Source organism: Cariama cristata, unplaced genomic scaffold (assembly GCF_000690535.1).
Source record: "Cariama cristata isolate BGI_N322 unplaced genomic scaffold, ASM69053v1 scaffold2452, whole genome shotgun sequence".
NCBI classification, from domain to species: Eukaryota; Metazoa; Chordata; class Aves; order Cariamiformes; family Cariamidae; genus Cariama; species Cariama cristata.
In genome coordinates, this window is record NW_009603034.1 from 59596 (window position 1) to 80569 (window position 20974).

The window sequence follows — 20974 nt, forward strand, 5'->3', positions numbered from 1 at the left end:
GGGGGGGGGGCAAGCCAGCAGTTACCATCACCCTGCCTCCAGAAGCAGCCAAAACTCAAAAGAAGTAGTAAAAAAACTGTGGGAAAACAATGTCTTATCAAAGCCCTAAACCCAAATTCTACGCTCAACGTGTAGACAAACCTTCAGCATTTCTGGAGAAAGCAAGCAGCAGTTACAGCTTGAGGGGTCTGCTGGACTGTTTTGTTCCTTTTTCAAGTATGAGCACTGAAGTCCTGTATACTTGCAGGTACCCCAGAGGGAAGAGATTTCTGTCTAGAGCTAATTATTATTCACATGTGGCCAACTGTTTCACCAGTTATCAGTCTATTCGGAGAGAAAAACTTTTGGGGCCTCCCAGAACATGAGAACAGGATCAGCCTGGTTCATCTCGGGCTCACAAGTCAACTCCTTAAGTTACTTGAACCACCTGAATCACTGACCTCCATCACAGAGTACTTACTTTATTTCTAAGTAGCAGTAATTATTTTGTCCAGACTGGAACAGAATGGCTAGGTTATACAATGGCTATTTACTATTTGTACTGCCGTGGCAGCCCAAAGCGATTGGTGACCAGCAGCATCTTGGTTCACCGGATGTTGTGCACAGCCCATCACCAGCTCCCGAGACGTTGCCAAATACCGAATCCGTGCTTAGGAGCCACAAGCCAGTCAGGGAAGCAAGCTTTGAACCATCAGCCTGCATACTAATCGGCACCCAGCGGGGCTTTCAGTCCAGCTAAGCTAACTCAATTGAGCTACAAACATGAAACTACACTCACGCTGCCCCTCTGGTGAGGGTCTCTTCTTGGCATTATTTAGTTTGAAGGAAAGGGTCTGAAGGGGTGAGGAGACCTTTGCCTCCTGGCACTCAGGAGAGAAGAATCCATAAGTCTCTTATGGAATTAAGGTATATCCTACATTTGAACTTCTCCATGCATATCCCATTCTTGCCTAGGCTCCACACCTAATGAGAATGGCTCCTCAACAACAAATGACTGAAAGGTCAACAAGCACCTTGCTAGAATGGAAAAACCCATAAATGAATCCCACCACAAACTAAAAAAAAGAGGGCAAAAGTGAGGAATTTCAACTTTCTAAATGAAAATTCTGAACTAAAAGCAATGACAACAAAGCAGCCTCAAGCCTGTCTAAGTCTCACTCCTGCAAACACACCACCATGCTGGTAAATCATCTGGTTCTCTCTAGCAACCATCTGTGCTTGCCTTCACTTAAAGAAGAATTAGCAAACAGAGGAACTGGCACACGTGAAGCACAGCACATGATAGACAACTATAGATCCACTTTCAGCTTCACTCCAGAGACTGAAAGCAAGTAAGATCAGGTTTTTTAACTGGGAAATGTGAATTTCAATGCCAGCTTTACATACTGGCATTCATAAGAAGTCAATGCTCCAATTAGTGTCATTTTGAACTGTTCGCCTTGCCTTCCTTCCCATGCAAAGTTTCACGGGTCCCTACTACTGCACTCCATCCATTTTGCAACCCAGAGACTAAACTGATGAAGCCTTCACTGAAAAGCGTAACAGAGCAGATGAGCCAGAGAACTTCCATTCTCCCTTTGTTTTATAGTAGTTGTGTAGTTTTCTGTTAGAACCGGGATCCTACTAATTCCTGCTAGCATCTGGAAAACCCCTCCCACTGACACAAAGAATCACTGATAACTACTGCCTGGAACATGAGTGGGTTTGTTGGGGCATGATTCTTAGTCATCTAGATTACATTTCAACTAGGCTTACTTAGCTGCCTTTTGCAAATATCATGAGGCAAGAAGGTCAAAAACTTTACTTTGACAAAGAAATTAAAAAATGCATTCAAACATCATGAGTTAAAAGAAATATTCAGTTTTTCTACATAGGGACCTGGAATACAGAGCCCAGCCAGCAAAATAAAGCTTACCATTATAGGTTCAGAAGACTTCTAAAAAGAGTATTTTGAAGAACAGCATGAAGATTAAATGGAACAAAATACAGTCTCACCTACTAACTTGTAGCAATCTGCTCCTCAGATAAACAATTAGAATCTCCATCCAAAAGCAGGGCTGATAAAGTTGCATTGCTCAGGGCCTTATCCAGCCAAGTTTTAAAAGTCTCCATGGATGGAGATCCTCTGGTGTTCCACTCACCATCTTCAAAATGAGAAAAACTATCAGCTCACGAGAAAAATGAGGATAGAGCAGTCCCCTCAGCCCCCGTAGTACATGAACTACTGGAACTTGTGTAAAACCAACTGAAAATCTCTTGCCGGAAAAGGTCTTATTTCCAGTTCAGAGGTTTTCTGGAATTAGTGGTCTACGCATTATAGGTACAGAAAAGTCAAGATTCTAGCCCAAAAATTAGAAGATGAGCTGCTCATCAGTCTTTTAATGGCATTTGTACTGTGTGTTGTTTTACAGAAATCACTTCCATGCTGTCAAGGCGCAGAGATCATCTGCTTTCAGAACCAACTGGTAGGGTCATCACCGGCCAAGGGTGCAGAGCACTATCAAATATGCTCAGGCATATTCTCACCTCAAACTGGTAGCATACAGCATTTTCTAGGGCATGTAAAACGTGCTTGTTTAGACAGCTCCATGATCCAGCCTTCCGGGGAGGAAGCTGGTAGAAAGGACGGAACCATTTCTTTGCGCACACACTGGACACCCAGAAGCGAAGATCCCGCTGTAGCTGATTGAGTGCCCTGTCTGGTTCATACAAAAGACATTGCTCCCCACAGTTGTCAAACAATCACCTTTCCCCACCAAGAGTTTCAAACAAAATACTAAGTTTTTAATCCTACTTTTTAATGCTGACTAGATAGATAAAGGCTTCATGTTTATCTCAAACTACTCCCCAGTACTTTGCACAGTCCACCACCCTCAGAAAAGTCCCCAGTATCCCACCTCATTTCCTACACTCTCAGGCAACAGAGTGCACAGAGCTGCTTATACCACAATGCTATAAACAAGAAATAGTTTGGACAAAAATAGGGACAAGACTGCTTTAGAGCCCATGATAATAAACAGGATTCAGGGAGCAACAAGCAAGGAGCACAATGTGCATACGCAAGACCCAGCCCAGACTCAGATCCTTGGAGAATGCCTACTTTAGTGAGCCAAGATCCAGCACATCACCAAAAAGAAAAAAAAAAAAAAAAAGAAAAAAAAAAAAGAGACATCTGAGGAAAGCACTAGACATAAGTATGAAGCTTCTTAAGGGGGAGGGAACAGAGAATAAGTTTCAGTGAGCTGGCGCATAAACATTTTGCCTGTGGAAGCTTGGGATCAGATCTTATTTAAGTCTCCAGTGAAAAGGAGCGTGATTGTCTCTCCACATCATAGATGCTCCATATGATTAGAAGTCTCTGCAGATTCAGCTCCTGCCCTGCACAGAGCTCAAACAGCAGGAGCGTAAATTGGAGTTGAAGTGCACTGGCAGAGCTGCAGTGGACAAGAAGCATCCCCAGTCCTGCCTCTCCAGGGCTGGCTCCCGGACTGCCCCTGCTCCTCCCTGCTCACAAGCAAGAGCTGGGGGGTCAGGGGAGAAACATAAATGATCGAGAACAAAGTTAAACCCATTCTTCATAAAGCAGACCTAATTAGAAACGTCAGGTCTCATTATGAGCCAGAGCTCCACTAGATAGGAGTCCCATTACTCAGGAAAGATGTATGTGGAAGACATGCATCATTTCTTAAGCTGTATGCCATCTTTCTTCTACCCACACCACACCCAAAGGGAGCAGTCTCGTACGTGGGGGTGGAGGCAGCACCAACACTACAAGAGCCAGTGTGAACTACATAGAGAAAACACTGGGAGAAGCGCTGCCAACACTGTTTCATAAAAAAAAACTTCTATTTCTCTCTTCCCTTTGAAAAACTAGCAAAAGTCATGCCTAAAACACCCATACAAGGCTATTACAAAACAGTCAACCAGCAGTTTACAAAGGGCCCTATTCATTTCCCATTTAAATCATTATTAAGAATCCATTAACGTCAAAGGGAGCAGATCTGGACTAAAAAAATAGTGTAAATTTATGTTTTCTACCTCTGCATATAAGCGTCCAAAACTCTGTATCCAACCACTATCCATCCAGGTCTCCAATGAAGTCCAGATATGTTTCATATTCATTGGACATTAGCATCTGCATTAATACCAGAAACTTGCATGTCAAGCATCTAAAGGACTTTCGTGGTGCCCTTACAAGTTCTGAAGGAAGGCGGGCCAGGTCTGCCATAGGAAAAGGAGCAGGTCTAGAAATATAGTTGTTATAGGTTTTGCCATTCTTGAGAAAATGAGTTCAGGTGACACTGTACAGTGAATGAAGGCATTGATCTCTTCCCCTATAACGCATTGTTTGTGCTAAAATTCATCCGGCTTGACTGTGAAGGCCAACTGCAAAGCAGCAGCCATTAGCAGTTTTCCTCATGAAGGTTTGGCTGCAGCGAGCTCCCTGCAGGCTACATGTAGGGTATAAACCAAGCCAGGATTATTCAGGGCTGTCTGCAGTTTTGGGCTTCAGGGGAATAAACAAGAGAGAGACTCAAACTGCTTTGCACAATGCAACAAAAGGATTCCTTTGACAGAGCAGCAGGGCAGAATTAATTCCTTCAGCAGCGAAAAGAAACCCAGTCATTATACAGTATTTGCTGTCTTAATACTACAAAAATAGGACACTTTTACTTATTATAGCTTAGTTTTGTTCTATTTCACATCAGTATATCTGAGCTACAAACAAAATACTTCAGCCAAACATAATGACGGAGGAGGGCAATGTAATGCCAGACCAGGGCCAAGTACAGACAATGCATTAACTGTACTTCCGAATGGAGTAACAAATCAGCATTTGTCCACTCCTGTGTGTAGAAAAAAGGCCCTCTTCATGCCCCCCCTCCCATGGCTGTAACTGCGCTTACTGTTCTACCACTGTATGTTAAAACTGGATATGCCATCTGTATGTCTTTCTCAGAAATGGACTTGGTAGTCTATAGTCTCATCCAGCCTAAGGTCAATGATTTGAATATGACAAGTGGCTAGATATGAGAAGACCTTCAAGCCTGCAAGCATTCACTCTTAGGTTCTTTAGAAATCAACCAGGTGCTCTTCAGTCTAGACACTTGAATAAAATCTCATGGTTATGGAAGCTACAGCTACTGTGGTTATCCTGTACACACACTGTTCTGCAAGTGCAGCGATGCTCTTCGTCACCAGCCAGAGAAACACGCATGTCTCACGTACTTTTATTGCCCCTAAAAGCCTATCCTGTAGTTCACCGATTACCTTAGGGTGGCTACTGTCCTCAGAGGCTGCTAATTACAGCAGCTAAACTCAGTTCACTTGTTACATGCTCAACCCAAAAACAAATCAAATAAATGAGAGCAGCAGCACAGGAATTCAAAGTGCACCACAAGAGGTGCAAGAAATTTCATCTCTCCCCAAGCCACCTTTGGCCATTGCTGAGGCTGCTGATTAAGGACAGCAATTTAATTCTAACTGGGACAGTGATTCTATATAAAAACAGACTAGAGCATTCGCTTATAAGAAGTATTAGGAGACTACTCAAGAATGCAGCACCCAGCCAACAACCAGAAAAGGGGGAAGGAAGACTCCCACCCCTCCGCCACTTTTTGGAGACTGAACTATTTGTGAGCCTCAGGCAAAGTTTCCTACATCAAGAACACTTTTGTAACTCTTTCCACAGCAGCAGAAAGCATGTGATAACTTCACTTGAGCTCACTGAAGTACTTCACTCTGCTTCCCCAACAAGCGTAGAAGCCAGAGTGTGTGAAATACATGAACTTCACAAATCTGCAGAATATACAACTATGGGATACTTTTTACTCGCACCAGGTTGCCCATAGCATGCCAGCCTTCCTTTAGGATATCTGAGTAATTTGTGCTCCTGTCTCTCAGAGAATTGTTGACAATTAAAAGGCTGACTTAAAAATCACTGCTACATTCACAACCATAGATATGTGTGTGTATGTATGCATGTGTATGAACCATCCTATTGACAAATTTGCCCCTGGAAGATGCCGTGTACAATAAATGACAAAGCTAACAGATCAAAACCAGGAGATTTACAGTTAATCCTTTTATGCGAAAATGTCATTGGAGTCAATATTGCTCCAGCCTTGATCCCTAAACTCTGACCATCAAGCAACAAAGGACAGCCAGCTGGGCAAAGCAGCACAGAAGATACCAGGAAACTGGTCCAGAGATTTTAAAGACTATGGCCACTGCAGATTTGAGGCTTTGTTTTACAGATGAAATCAACCTGACACTGAAAGACATGAGAAAAATTGGAGGAAAAGGCCACAGCAGAGAAAACAGCAACACTACTAAGCATTACTGAAATGTGGTTGCCTCTGCAGCTTTACCAGATGTTACTGCAGTTTCCATGGGAAGGTTGTAGGATCTTTCCTAATTCATTCTAATTCTTGTTACGGACACTGGACTGTAGATTCATCCTTACAACGTGTTCCAAGTTGCATGTTCTCCAAGACAACCATTGAGGTCCTTCAGATCCACACGGTACTTTTATCAAAGGGGAAGAAGAGAACAGGCCCTGCATAAAGCAGCTCATCAAGATGTGCAGGATATTCATTCATTTAACCTGCACCAGTGTTAATGGAACAGTGCATGTTAATATTTTGTTTGCGAGGTCCACGCTAAACAGCATCATCTCATCATTTAGTTGCCCACTCCTTTACCCTAGATTTACGCGTATCTGTTGGAAATACCATGAAATGCGGTGGTAGAATGGTTCTGCTTTATTACAGTAAAGCTTTGCCAAAAAAGCATTTCTGTGTTCATATAAATCCATCAGGGGTTACAGAAGTGACGATGCACACTCTCAAAGTAACTCTGGTCTACTGCTTCTTTGCAAGGGAATCCTAGGGTCAAGATGCTTTGGAATCAATCCAGAAGACAACACAGCACTAACAACTTACACACTTATTTTTCTTTTGACATTTGCTACTACCACAGTTCAGACACCCAATGGTGACCTGGAGGTCAAACATCTCCCAACAGATAAGACCAGCTGGACTATGGCCCCAAGCTCTTCATTCCACCAGCTGATCTTTCAAAGCTGAGAAGTTCCCAGCGTGATGAAATCATCATGCTTCATTAACAAGAAATATGTGCTTGTTTTCTTTAATAAGCAGTTAAGTACATTAATTATTCAACATAATTCCAACTTTGGAAAAATAATAGATTATTCTCATCTCTTGACCTGGACAGAAGAAGCCAGAGTGAAAAAGTGTCTCAGCTGTAGAGAGACCAATGACAGGTGATGTAGTTCACAATGAGAAGGAGAATGAGCCTAGATAGGTTTTGGAGTTTTGTTCCTGGAGCTGCAAGGCATTTACTGACTGTTCACAAGTAACACCACTCACATGCATCCCCTGCCTCCTCTGAAAATACTGTAATAACTGCCTTGGAAGAGTGTTGTGAAACCAGAATATTCCAAAAGGATACAAGCCCCTAGAATGAGGAACTGCCCATAAAAATGGCACATACTGTCATATGCAGTATCAGTTCCACAGCATTCAGTTTGCTCAGGTGATTTCCACCTTCTAATCCATTACAAAAAGAGCTGCCAATTAACTCACACCTTGAGACAGTAAATATCAATACAAAACCAAGGTCTATACAACCCAGATACTGACAACCTCAGACTTCCTAAATTTAGTCTACTACATCCACAACGTAATAAGGATTTCAACAGGACAACAAGTACACTAAATGCAGAGGAGAGGGGGAAGAAAAAAAGATGTAGCTTTTGCAAAGATGGCTAACAGAAATCATTTCCTCTAAAAGCTAAGACGAAAGGCAAAGGTACATCAGAAGGTGTACCAAAAATAGATGCAATACGTGCTTCCATTCTGTAAATTAATTCTTCACAGGTGAATAGATAACAGAGCTCCTCTGCCTTTCCATTTTACCTAGTCCCCTCCAGCCTCTCTGTCTTCCATAGATATCCTTTCTGTTACAGAAACACAGTTAAAACACAAAAATGCAGAAAAGCCAGTGACATCTCCATTTGGCACATTCTTGGAACTGTGATTTCAATAGTTACAAGTACTTTTGAATTAACAATTTAAATAATCTTCCCAACTGATGCTGCAAAAGGAAACAGTTAGAAAATGAAAGCCTCAGCAATCACTCAAAAGCATCACAGACCAGGTATCTGAAAATACCTGTCCCCGACCTCTCGTAGTCTGTTCTGTTCCCTTGTATATACACTCATCCTCCTCCTTTACCCCAAACAGATCATTTATCATATTCTATAGAAGCTTAAACTGACCTTGATGCCACCAGGCTACAGATGCTTACAGGCTATTTTTTAAAGTTCCACTTTTACTGCAAGATTGCTTCAGTCTCTTCACACCATTAAAAAGAAATTTAACAAGCAAATATTCAGACACTAACACATAAACCCATCTATCCCTGTGGCACATTCATTAGCACCTACCTTTCCCTGTAGTCATTATTTGCAGTGTCGGTGAGATGCTGGGGAAGAACACCGTGCTCCCGGCGCAGCCCTACGGTACATGTCTCTCCGCAACTTAACCACCAGCAAACTCTCCACCCTCCTCAACCGCTTCTCGGTGTGACCCAGCAGACGATTGCCACCTCTCCTCCAAAATAAAAGCCTGCTCAGCGTTCAACTCAGCACCATGTGTCCTCCTATGCCTGCTTCCTCATATCCTTCCCTTCTAAATTTGAGAGTTTCAAATCCAGGAGGCAGTAATATGCTTATTTACAAAGTTGCGTAACAGAAAGAGAGCAGAGCTCGTCTTGTCCATTTATACCTTCGACAAGGATGCGCTATCAGTTAATAGTACTCATTCAAACACCACTCAGACACTACTGCACCCTCAGCCCCCATGCAGGTGAAGGGGCATTTCCTTCCTTTTTTCATGCCACGGGAATGCTAAGTCAATGAAATTAATTTTCCATGTCAACTTGAAAACGGTATTCATAGAGAACAAGCTATAATGGAAATTAAATTGTGCAAGGAGGTATAAATGCAGAAATGCACAGTGCAGTGTTTGTTAGTTCAAAACCTCTCTGTTATCAGACAGTCACTGCCCCTTCCAGTCTGTAATTCTGCTGCTTAGATGTGTGTTGACAAACAATATCCCACCCACAGATGCATGGCAATGCCTGGCAAATGTGGGTGATTTTTCCTCCTTATAACAAATATCAAAATAGCATTCAGTGACTCAGCTTTTTTAAGAGCAAAACACAGGAATCTAGAATAGTTCCAGTTTCCTTCTAATTGCCTCCAAGTTGTCAACTTCATAAACAGAATTCATTTAGCAAATAGCATATTTACCTTAAACAATATCTCAAATATAGAAGTAGTTCTACTCAAGAGTAACACTGCTCCTTCGTAGGCTTTCAGTAACTGGAATTATCACATCTGCTACTTTAGCATTGTTTTAATTAACCTGCTTACTCTTACAATGCTAACTCACACAAGCGACTACTGAAATTGCATCTTCCTCTCACCTTACTCTGTGCAAGTATCCGTGGGGGAGAGATCTCAGCTCCAGACTTCTGGTTTTAAGATCTTCTGCTTTGATTTCCTTGCAGCCCAAAACCACTGCCACCTCCACTATCCCTAAATCTTGCTCTTCCAGGAAAAGTCAAAATTCAGCATAGACAAGAAAGTTCAATCCCCTCCCTAGCCACAGGTACCATACTGGCACACCACCGCAGTATCCCTGCATGCTCCAATGTAGAAGCATCTCCCAAAAATTGTGTGACTTATGGAAAAAAAAAAAAAAAAAAAAAAAGAGTTTACATCAAAGAATGTCATATTATGATATTGCAATGATCAAGAGCATAAAAACACACCGAAATGTTTTGGTCACTAATAGCTTTGCTTTGGGTCATCATTTCCTATCAGCCTGTATGTCTCAGTAGATCACTTATTTCACTCTTAATCTGTCCTGAAACTTGATTAACAAAGTCTTCCGGAGTCCAGGTCTGATCCAAAGTCAATTCAAACCCATGGAAAAACTGTACACTTTATGTTCAGGTCCTTTCAGACATAATACCAAGGAAACCCATGCAGCATGAATTTCTGGGAGTCTCTGTTTACGTCCAGTAGCCTCTCTCTGTATCACATCCAACTAAAGATTGTCACACAATGCCACACGAAGACAGCAGCTGACTAGTTGGCAATTATTGGCTCTTTCATGCTGAAAATGTATTTGTCCCAGGGGAATATGGCATCTGCATAATTAGCAAAAGGAGTTACACAAAAAATAATTAGCTTGCTGAAAGCCCAAAAGGGGAAAAACTATAATTTTTGCTTCAAGAGGCTGACTAATTATATGCCAAATAATAAAACAGAGATGCACTGAGAATCATCGAGAAATCCAACATGGATTTTAACTTCATATTCTAGCTATAAGGGCTGCTGGTAGCCTAGCAACAAGCAGCGTACTTCAGCATGCCAAAACCTCCCTCTCACTTAATGAAACACCTCAGATTACTATGCAAACCTCCCCCACCCCAGTACACATTTGATTCTTGTATTACTAAATGATAAAAACTAAGCCTAGCCAAAAAAAATAATCAAGCAATTCAAGATAAACTCAAAGAAGCACTAACGGACCACAATATAGAAAAATAAGTAAATATAAAACATATGAATAATTTTCATAGAATTAAAATTCACATTCTGATTAGAGTTGATTCATTAGATTTATTCACAGGATCAGAAAATGCCCTATTATTTTAAGCACCTTTTCTAGCAGACCGAGTAAGATTTCTGTTTGTTTGTGTCTTAGGAACCATTAGTTAAGAAATCTTTAACAATTTACAGCATACTCACTAATCTCCAAATTACTCCTGGTATACAAATAACGCTGCTGCAACTGCTTGCTTTTACTTGAATCCTCAGTGAGCCAGTAGAGGAAACCATTATTCCAAACACCAGTCTCAGAGCTAAGAGACCAGTTTTAGTCATCGTTCTTCTTTGACCAGTTCTTTTGCCGTATTTCAGCATTTCGGAAGCCACAGCTGCTTTCCCACCTGTCCAGTACCGCTATGTTCCACGCTAAGTCAGGTTTGACAACCACTTTCAAGTCTTCTTGTAACTGGCACGACTCCAGTGCCCCTGGGCCAGGCTCAGTTATGAGTGACACTTTAGCCAACAGCTTGCTCCTGGTTACCCACCCAACCTACCCATCAAAGTAGTACAGATTCACCATATTCACCTGTAAGATCACATAAAAATAAGTTAGACTTGATCTTTGCTAGCGAGCTGGGAAGTTGTGACATAACTTCAGTTAACCTTTCCGTTTCAGAGGCATGCGTTAACCCTAAACAACAGAAAGCCCTTCCCCAAGGAGCAAAGTGCGTTACTTTTCAGCTGGGTCCGTTCTGCAGTCAGTAGGCACCCAACATGGGGAGCAGCTCGGGGAGAACACCCAGCGCGAGGGAGCCGACACTGCTCCTCCCGCGGTGCTGTTTTATACTGACAACGGCTTACAGACTGCAGTCTGCACGGACATTTGCCCATCTGCCTCCCCAAAACCTCTGGGACACTCACCCAGCCTGCGCAGAGCTAGAAATAGTACACGCTAGCTACAGAGAGGGACTAACACAACTAAGACGAGGTACAACTGCACCGTGTTACCTGAAGCCATCTGATCCAGGTCATATAACACAAAGGTCAAAATATTTTTCATGTGTTCGCCTGGTGGAGTTACAATCTGAAAGGAGTGGTATTAATGATAGCACATAGACACCCTCTCATCAATACCATACTCTGCCAGACCCAAAGGATTAACAAGACTGACAGCAATTTCCTGAGAAAGGCAAATCTTTCGGATGTGCAATATTTATCATCATCTTCCCTGGTGACTCTGACAACTGCTGAAAGTGTCACCTTTGTTCAAAAGCTGCAGGAGGTGTCAGGGACACAAGAAACCTGACAAACTTAGCTTGTCTTTAGGCCATAACAAACTCGTGACCATGGGTGAAGATAAGCCTCCTCCACTGGCTTACACAACCTCAAACAGATAAACTGAAAGTTGCACAGAGCTGTTGACGCATTAGGTATGGTGAGCATGTATGTTGCGTTTGTGCTGTGCTTGGAGGGTGAGGAAGAAGCAAACCAGCCTACAGCACCGTAGGAAACTGAACCCTCCCCTCAAACACACACACAAAAGAGATACTAATACTAATGTTCTCATTATTAGCTTCACAAATCAGAACTACTTTAAAATTAACTCATGCAACTACAGACTTTTTTTATCATTAGGGAAGATGAAAAGGTTCTGGCAGTGCAATGGGAGATTCTATCCTTCCCATACCTTGGTCTGTGACCCCTTAACACTCCTCCAACTCTTCCCAACTCCCTTTCCCCCAGGCTACTTTTTGGTCTCAATGTCCACACAGGAGACTCAACAGAGGAGAAATGCTAACACACACACTCTAGGGATTGCTTCCAGCCACAGTGCAAGCAAGGACAGCAAGACATCAGCAGATCAGGCTAAGCAGAGTGAGGAAGGCAGGAGTACTTGTGTCTGGAAGCACAAAAAGCCTGTCGATGGAGTCAAGGACATGAGAAGGTGCATAAGGTCTCAGTTAAACCTTCTAATTACTCAAAACAGTGACAGAGGAAGGGACAGTAAAAGAAAAAATAATTCTCAATGAAGCCTAAAACTAGTAGATCTAATACACATAGATGCTTTACTTGAACTTATTAAAAAAAAAAGTTCCCTATGGAATCTTTCCTTTGCCATTTCAAAACAGATGGTTTGCTTTCTCAGAAAGAGATGACACTAAGAATTGTCTGCCCAGAAGAAGTCATCCCCACTGTGCCATCTTGCTTCTTTTGATGTTTTCCATGGTGCCAGCATCCTTGAATCACATCACAGCATGCACTAGGATGTTCAGTCTAGAGAACCACCTCCCAAAAGCCAAGGAATAGCATGTGACATCTCCGGCAGCGTTCTGGGATGTGTAGATGCCAAAATGATTGCACAGCTAAAACTTGCACTGCAAATAAGTTAACTCTAGTTTCTTGCTCCTCATTTAAGTTTATTCTTACATCTCTCTCGCCTATTTCATACTAAATAATCAGTTGTGACATACCCGACTTTCTACTACGATCACCTTCATTTGGATTAGAAAAACCCTCTGTATACTTTGCTTAAATTTGGCTAGGGGCACATTAAGGTCCAAAATCTTTCCCTCTCTCCCGAGAGAATAAACCCAACAGAAATGCTATCCACAGTCATCATTCCACCACAGCATTTGTTTAAAAAGACCACGTAGCAATACATCTCACCACAGAGCACAAGTCTGCCTCCTCAAACTCCAGACAACAGCAACCTACATAGCACAATGATACATGAAATTAACTTTTTATTTTTTGAAAGCCCATTCTATTCCACTACTAGCAAAACAAGAATTCTACCTTCACCTAGCCAAGTGGAAAGCAGAGAAGTTGGATCAGCAGTTAGGTTGTTTCAGTTTGAGTTAAGATTTCAGAACAAACACCTGGAGGTTGTAAACCTTAAGACATTTGCTAAGGGATTAAATGTTTACCTCCCTCTATTTTAAAAAAAGTACAAGGACATTAGTTTCTCAACTGCACTTTTTTGCCACCGTAAGCCTCACCTACCTACACAGCCAATATTTTCCCACGTTACACAAAAGCATACTTTTAACCCATTCCATTACAGAGGAACCTGCACTAGGTCTTTATCATTCCCAAATGTCCAAGAGAATATCGCAACACATTTCTGAATAATCCAAAATATAACTTCAGAATTTTCAAATAAGTCAATGTTGTTATTTCCTGCAGGGATGAAGTTTACTGTATTTTTAAAAGGATAGGGCAAGAAGAATGGTGCCTACAAGTGAAAAAGGGACTGTTTCCAATTTAAAAGAGCAGAGATCTCTCTGCTTTCTTGGCTTCCGAGAGCATGGCGGGAAGGACTGGGGACATCACCCCTCCTGCTCTTGGCCTTGTGGAGGGTGAGCACTTCTGGAGTGCTGCACATTCCTATCACGTTCTTCATCACTGCCCTACTCGGCTGTTGGCACCAAGATGAACTCCCTCACCAAGAATTCTCTCAAAAATCTATTCCTAAAAAATGAGCGATACTAAAAATACTTTCTAGCTCATAAGCTTATCTATAAGAAAAGCAGTAATAAAAACTTGTTTTTAAAGAAAGCAAAATACTAGTTTCAGACAAGACAGACAGAATTAAAGCTCTGATATGGGTCTTTGACGATCAGTCATAAACACACAAAGTATGCAAACTTAGGAACTGCAAAATACAATCCCTAAATAACATGAGCTTTAAATGGTACATTACTACATTAATATGTACACTCTCTGTGCTATTTAGGGCATTAAGCTGAAGGGGCTTCTTCTCTTAAATTACTATTTAATTTACCTTATGAACAATCTAAAGATGTACATGGACTTGAGAACAGAAGATACACAGTTCCCTAATGAAACTCAAGAGGAAAAGGACAGCTCTAACACCTTCTGTTCTTGAAAGTTATGCTTCATTCTCCTTCTGTTACTGCTAGAAAGACAGAGCAATTAACTAAGCATCAATTTTATTTGCTGCAAAAGCTATGCATATATTTCTGAACAATCATCCATACTTGTTTTCCCTAACAGAATGCTTGCTCTGAGTCCATTTGAATGCCTCACCAACTGGAAATTGCTAAAAACACCAAAAAGAGAATACAAGTACTTCTACTCACCACCCGAACTCTGGATCATGTTTCCAGATTTTTGGACCTCATCGAATTTTGTAAAAATTACATTCAACCTGTTTGAAAGTTAGAGAAATACACAATGAACAGCTGAATTTAATTTTTAGGAATCTTCTAATTTAAGATGTTATAGGACAAAATTTTGCTTTACTCAGGTGATTGGGAGCACTGTCAAAAATGTCAGGAGGAAATTTATTTTAAAATTTAAAAAGTATCACAACATGCAAGAGCTGATAAGAAAAACTGAGAAACAACTGATACCATGGAGGTGTAAGAGATATAACTGGAAATACTACATTACTGAAGATATGACATGTCTAATTGTAGATGCGTTTCCAGTTCATTACCACTTCGCCTATCTTAACTGTTTGCAGAAATACCACCCAAAACACCCCTAAAACCATTTGTCTTTGGCCCTGACTTCTCTCCCATTCATGCCACAGGCCTGGTGGAGCAGAAGATCCTTAATCACATCTCATTATTCCTTCCCAGAGCGTTTACTACTTTAAGCCACATTGTGGCAGCAGATGTTTTCACTGGGGAACAAGAGGCAACAGTACTGCCTCCCCCCTCTGAAACAACCCCTTCCCTCCTCCCTCTGTGCACTAACACGCTGCTGTCTACTCCATCCTCAGGTCTAACCATGTTCCACCCTGCACACTGGAGGCTGCAGCAAGTTGCAGAGCAGCTTTTTCACCACACCTGAAGCGGCAGAAGCAGAGGGACAGAGTTTTGGTGTGGTTCTTTTTTTTAAATAAAGCCTTGGAACCGATGATATTGACTGTGGCGTTTTTTTCCCTTTATGACAGCCTTCTAAGTTGCATAAACATAGGTTACTCTGAAGCATCACAGAATGGTTTGCTTGGAAGGGACCTTAAAGACCATCTAGTTCCAGCCCCCCTGCTGTGGGCAGGGACACCTTCCACTAGACCAGGCTGTTCAAAGCCCCATCCAACCTGGCCTTGAACAATTCCAGCGAGGGGGCATCCTCTCTACACATGCAGAACATACAGGAAAAACACCACATTAAATCTTCAATCAGTTAACTACACATCTGTAATAGTTTCATTGGTTTCCCAAAGATGCTGTGGCATACCTGGGCAAAGGTACAGGATCCACATTAAGTGAAAACTGAGTAAGTGTTTGTAGGATGAAAAAAACTAAACCCTGATCCAAGGAAAAGGTTCAGTCATGCAGCTCCCAAGGCCTTCTAAAGGAAGGAAGGGAATAAAAAGCTGCCCCAAAATAGTGAAGACATAAGGACAATCTCAACTTACCGAGATTGGGGTAATCCTTTTTTACTGAGATCAGCCCTTACACGTTCACCAACATGTCTGTAAATTTCCACAAGGCTGTTTATTGCTGCATCTCGAACCTGAATTGAGATATGAAAGAAATCAATCATCTTTATAATTTAAATGAATAAATCCTTGCAAAAAAAATGCGTATTTCTCAGTAGCAACAGTTGCCACTATACACGTTACCACAGAGTTCACGAAGGAGCTTTCACCCCTGCGTTTCAGGTATTAGGGGTATCAGCAGGTCTAATTTAATTGAAAAGGCAGTCAAAACATAAGATGAAAGGTTTCATATATAGACACACACACAGGGAGCTCAGCTGCCTTTGCCAAACTCCACTCATTGTGTGGAACAGGTAAGCTTACTGGATCAAAAAAAAGGAGACACACATGAATAGATCTTATGCTGCCAGTATGTTATAAGACAAACTGATTTTTAATGTCATCTTACAAACTTATGTTTCTGTGTTGATAACAAAATATGGAGGGAGGTAGGAGTAATCAATCACTCGAGTCACTGTGAATTGTGCAAGTTTCCCAAACTGATTTGCAACAAATTGCTGAGCACATCCTTCCCGCCACCCAACAGAAGAGCCACAAATCTGATTAAAGTGTCACCTTTCTGTACTGAACCTCCTTCCTCCATCAGACACAGCAGGCAGAAAAGGTAAACTATCTGCTTTTCCTACAGAAATACCTATGGAGCCATCCACTTCTGCTTCTCAGAAGATAGTCTGGCAGCTACTGAAGCACCCACACACATCAGGACTAGACACAGGATATTTTGTGGGCACAAGCTAGAATCGTCTACAGGTAGGAACCAAATGGCAGGCACACGTGCCCTGCTTCCTGGCAAAAAACGTTACACTTGACTCATGCTCAGCTTGCCCCATTCTCTTGCTCCTCAGCCTTCCCGTTCAGCAGATCACTGCCAGTTTCCAAATCTCTGCCTTCACTGACGCCAGCCCTTACTCACCGGTCTCGCCTCTCTTCTCTCTGCCCATCAGCCCCATAGACCACCAGGTAGGACTTCTGGGCACAGTTCAGGAAGGACTCTTGGGTGTCCCCAGTTTCTGGGTATGCAGACCTTAACCCAGCCTCGCTCTCCGCCTCTGACAGACAAGGGAGGAGAGGTGGCACCGTCTGCATCTCGCACGCCTGCGGCATGTCTGCTTACCCCGGGGCCCAGACCTCCACACCGACAGCAGGGGCATGGCAGCCATGGCACGTCAACAAGCTCTGCCATACCCCCAGCCTGCCGCCACGTCCCCTCCAGCCGGGGCACACAGTCCAGCCGATCACAGAGGTCCTCACTGGGTGATATGGAAGGATTGCCTCCGTGTGTCAAGTTAAATCAGAGGTACGGTTTCAGGACTGGGTAAACCCCATATTGGGTAAGGCAAGGAGCCCCTTCTATCATACTTGGTTTAGCCCACCACAGCTTTAACACTCTATTTTTGAGAAAACAGCCATAGTTTAAACATTGCTGCCACAGTAGATGCTCACTGGGTTATGCAGTTGCATCAGCTGAAAACGAAAAATCTGAAAAGGGCAGTAACAGTAACACTTCTGCGTCCACAACAAAAGGGAAGAACACTGCACTTGGCCTGGATCTGTGTTTCTCCATCCTCTCTCCCCAAGAGGTGGCAGCACTGACCGAGCAGCAGTCCTCCCAGAGCTCAGGGGAAGGCTCTGGCAGCACAGCAGCAGCCCTCCCGGGAGCCCAGGACCAGCCCCTGCCCCAGGACAGGCACTGTTCAACCAGGAGCCACTTTGACAGCAATTTGTGTCTGGACAATTCGGGCATGGACTTTCTGGGGATGAGGAACCAGACCCAGGAGAAGAGACAAGAGATCAGCCTCATTTCCCCCTGCAGTTGGCTACTGGGATAATGAGCTCTGCCAGGCACATGGAAGAGACAGCGCGGAAGGAAAACCTGTCTCCGTGTCCTCACCAACTTTCTGATTCATTAAATGGCTCAGCAATGGCTGGACCAAGGTGTCTGCCTGTGCAACTAGTCCAAAGTCCTAAACCCAGTATCTCCTTGAAGAGTTAACAGCTTGCTCAGTCACAGCTCAGAACTACAAAGGACCTTGAACATTAAATTTCCTTAGAAACTCCTTGGGGTAACAGGTTTATCCTCCTGCGTTGGCACAACCAGCAAGGGAAGGCTGCTTCACACTCAGTCCTCCTCCTCAGCAAGGGGAGGCCCTGACAGCCATGGGAACAGGCCAACTCCCCATGGCCAGCATAAATCCATTCCCCAGCTGGCCGGTCCGCACTTCCTTCCAGCTAAACACCCACTCCAGATGTGGATCACAAACATGTCATCCATGCTGGGAGGGCAACAGGGATATTCAAGAACTGCTAATACACGTTACATGATGTAAGTTTGAACCCTGCTTCCCCACTCCCTTCTCATTAACCTCACACATTGGCATCTAATTTCAGCTTACATCCTGTCCAGGGCAGGACAGAAAAAAAAAAAAGAAACAACAAAACACATAGAAGTGACAGATTTTTTTCAGCATGTATTTTCATTTGGCTTGCATCACTTATTTAAGGTTCCTATACAGCTTGCCTTCCCTCCAGCCTTTATTCAGAATCTCCCTGTACAACTTCTGGCAGCGCACACGTCCGACTGGTCTCATTTGCACTCCCTGCCCAGACTGGTTCTTCTCTGAAGGTGAAGGGTGCTGCACCGAGCCCAGAGGGATCCCTGCAGCTTCCCCTGCATTCGGGCTGTAAGGTACAGCAGTTCCCTTCACACAAAGGTTTCCTGCTCTGGTCACCTCACCTGCATATTCATGTTGTTCTGTTGAACTCTTGGAGTAATTGATACGCTGGTTTAGGCATACTTCAAATCATACCTCTTCAAAACCAGCCAAGGGATCTTCATGAACAGCATTGTTCAGAGTTCACCACCAGCAGGACAATTAGCTAATTTACCAGCCAGAACACAGAGCCCCACTTACCAACAAGGCAATCAGCACAACCTTTAGATGTGACTCACAGCAAAAGCTTACCTGGCTGTTTGGATCTCCAAGTAAGTTACATATATGTGGCACTATCTTACTCAGTGTTAAACTCTGAGCTCCAGATCTGGGAATAAAGAACAAAAAAGCACTGGTGTGAATCACAGAGCAGTCTTGTGTACATGATGTAGGTTTACAGGAGGCTCCCACTTACGCATTGAGTGTTGCAATAAGGCAGAGGCAAATCCCTTCTCTTGTCCGGAAATTCTTGTGTTTGAACCCTCCCAGCATCCTGTCCCACACGTACTGTGGAAGACAGAAAAGAAGGTGAGACAGGAAAAAAAAAGGAGGTGAGGGAAGAGACAGATACTTTCTTCTACCACTGCAACATCTCTGGAGCTTGAATATAAGCTTTACATCCATCCAAGCAGAACAGGACAAGAAGTACAAAGACACTTCTAGATCTGCCTAATTCTTTGTTCTGTGGTGACTTCACAGTAACTCCCCACTACCTAAACCAATACTTTTACTTACAGAAAACAAGTACCTTCCAAAGATCCAGAACAACTACTCTGACATTCACCCATCCCGTCCTTGGGAAATCCACTGACACTCACACTCCCATGTGCATCCTGACATGCAACAGCACTCTCAAGTGACACAAATATCTCATAACAAGGCATAAGGAGATGAAGCCACTTCCAACAGACCCACAAGAGAAAACCCTCTGACAGAAAAAAGTTCTCCTTTTTAAACAGCCAGTCACTCACTCACACTGCAAACGGTTGTTGAGCATACCTGAGGGTTAGCAGCTTGTTCCATGATTTTTAGCAGCAAGGTCTGATCCTGCTCCCTCACTGAGTCCTTAGAGTCTCCCAGCCTATCAAGTAAACTTGGCAGCACTGAGGAAAGAAAAGAGAAACATCCAAAACCCTCAGAAGAAAACTGTCGCCGTGGCACAGCCCTTCTGCTCTCCCCCCACCTGATGGAGGGACCAGCCCTCCCGCCCTTCAGCAGAGCCTGAAACCACCAAGAGCCTCCCGAGGGCTCTCCTGGGGAGAAAGACAGCTTTGTGTACAGCAGCCGGAGCAGATCCCAACTGAGCAATGGTGACATCCCCCTCCACACACACACACAGACCCCTTACCTGTGCCAATCTGGGCCTTGAAGCGATCTTGCAAGCGGGACACTAGCGCGGAAAGGATGTCAATCCCCAGCAGAACCACCTGTAAGCACAGGACAGACGGTGTTTTAGCACGCAGCCCTTTGGCACCCGAGCGGCAGCAGCGCCAGCACACGCTCCCCTGGGAGAAGGGCCCCGTCCCACCCGCGCCGTCGCACCGCTCCGGTAACAGGGTTGCACAGATACACACAACTCTTCTTTGCATGGCTTCTGACAGACAGGCCGAGTGGTTTACAAACAGAAAACCCCCCAAATTACAGCTTCCTGTGACATTTACAAGCCAAAATTCACTGCCAAGACCTTGACAAAGCCAACAACTGTAATTGCCGCTCAAGGCTAACGTCATACTCGTACATGTGCAATGTATGCACACCACATGCGGAACAATTTCAGTATTTGCTGTAACTAACATTTCTAATTAATTGTAATTATTACACTTATAATTAGGAAATGGTGTGCACTAATGGCTGCGTAATTACTCACCTGCAGAAATTAAACCCAATACTTTTATGACATAACTGAAACCTGGGGAAAGGCGCCTTGCTGAGAGAAGCTTCTCAAGGACAGGCTGCCGATCAGACAACCCATTCTGATTAACTCCATTTAACAGCTACAAAACCCCACATTACACACTGAATATACTGTGTAATTTGTATACTAAATACTTGGCAAGACCCTACAGATCCTGATCATTCTGGTACGAGACAGCTCCCCATAAGTTTTTAGCGAGGCGCCGAGGTTAGTAACCCCTGGAAGCG

The 20974-nt window shown here is 43.3% G+C and overlaps 1 protein-coding gene across 1 annotated transcript in view; it reads right to left on the bottom strand.

Annotated features, from left to right (window-relative positions):
- LOC104157595 (CLIP-associating protein 1) overlaps positions 1-20259 on the bottom strand; it is a gene marked incomplete at its 5' end in the record, with an annotated part of 78482 nt that extends 58223 nt beyond the window's left edge. Inside the window, 6 exons of the mRNA XM_009694998.1 lie at positions 14749-14816; positions 16038-16135; positions 19085-19160; positions 19248-19339; positions 19832-19935; positions 20181-20259. Of these exons, the coding sequence (XP_009693300.1) occupies positions 14749-14816; positions 16038-16135; positions 19085-19160; positions 19248-19339; positions 19832-19935; positions 20181-20259 (517 nt within the window). The remainder of the gene's footprint in view (positions 1-14748; positions 14817-16037; positions 16136-19084; positions 19161-19247; positions 19340-19831; positions 19936-20180) is intronic.
- Between the last annotated feature and the right edge of the window lie 715 nt (positions 20260-20974).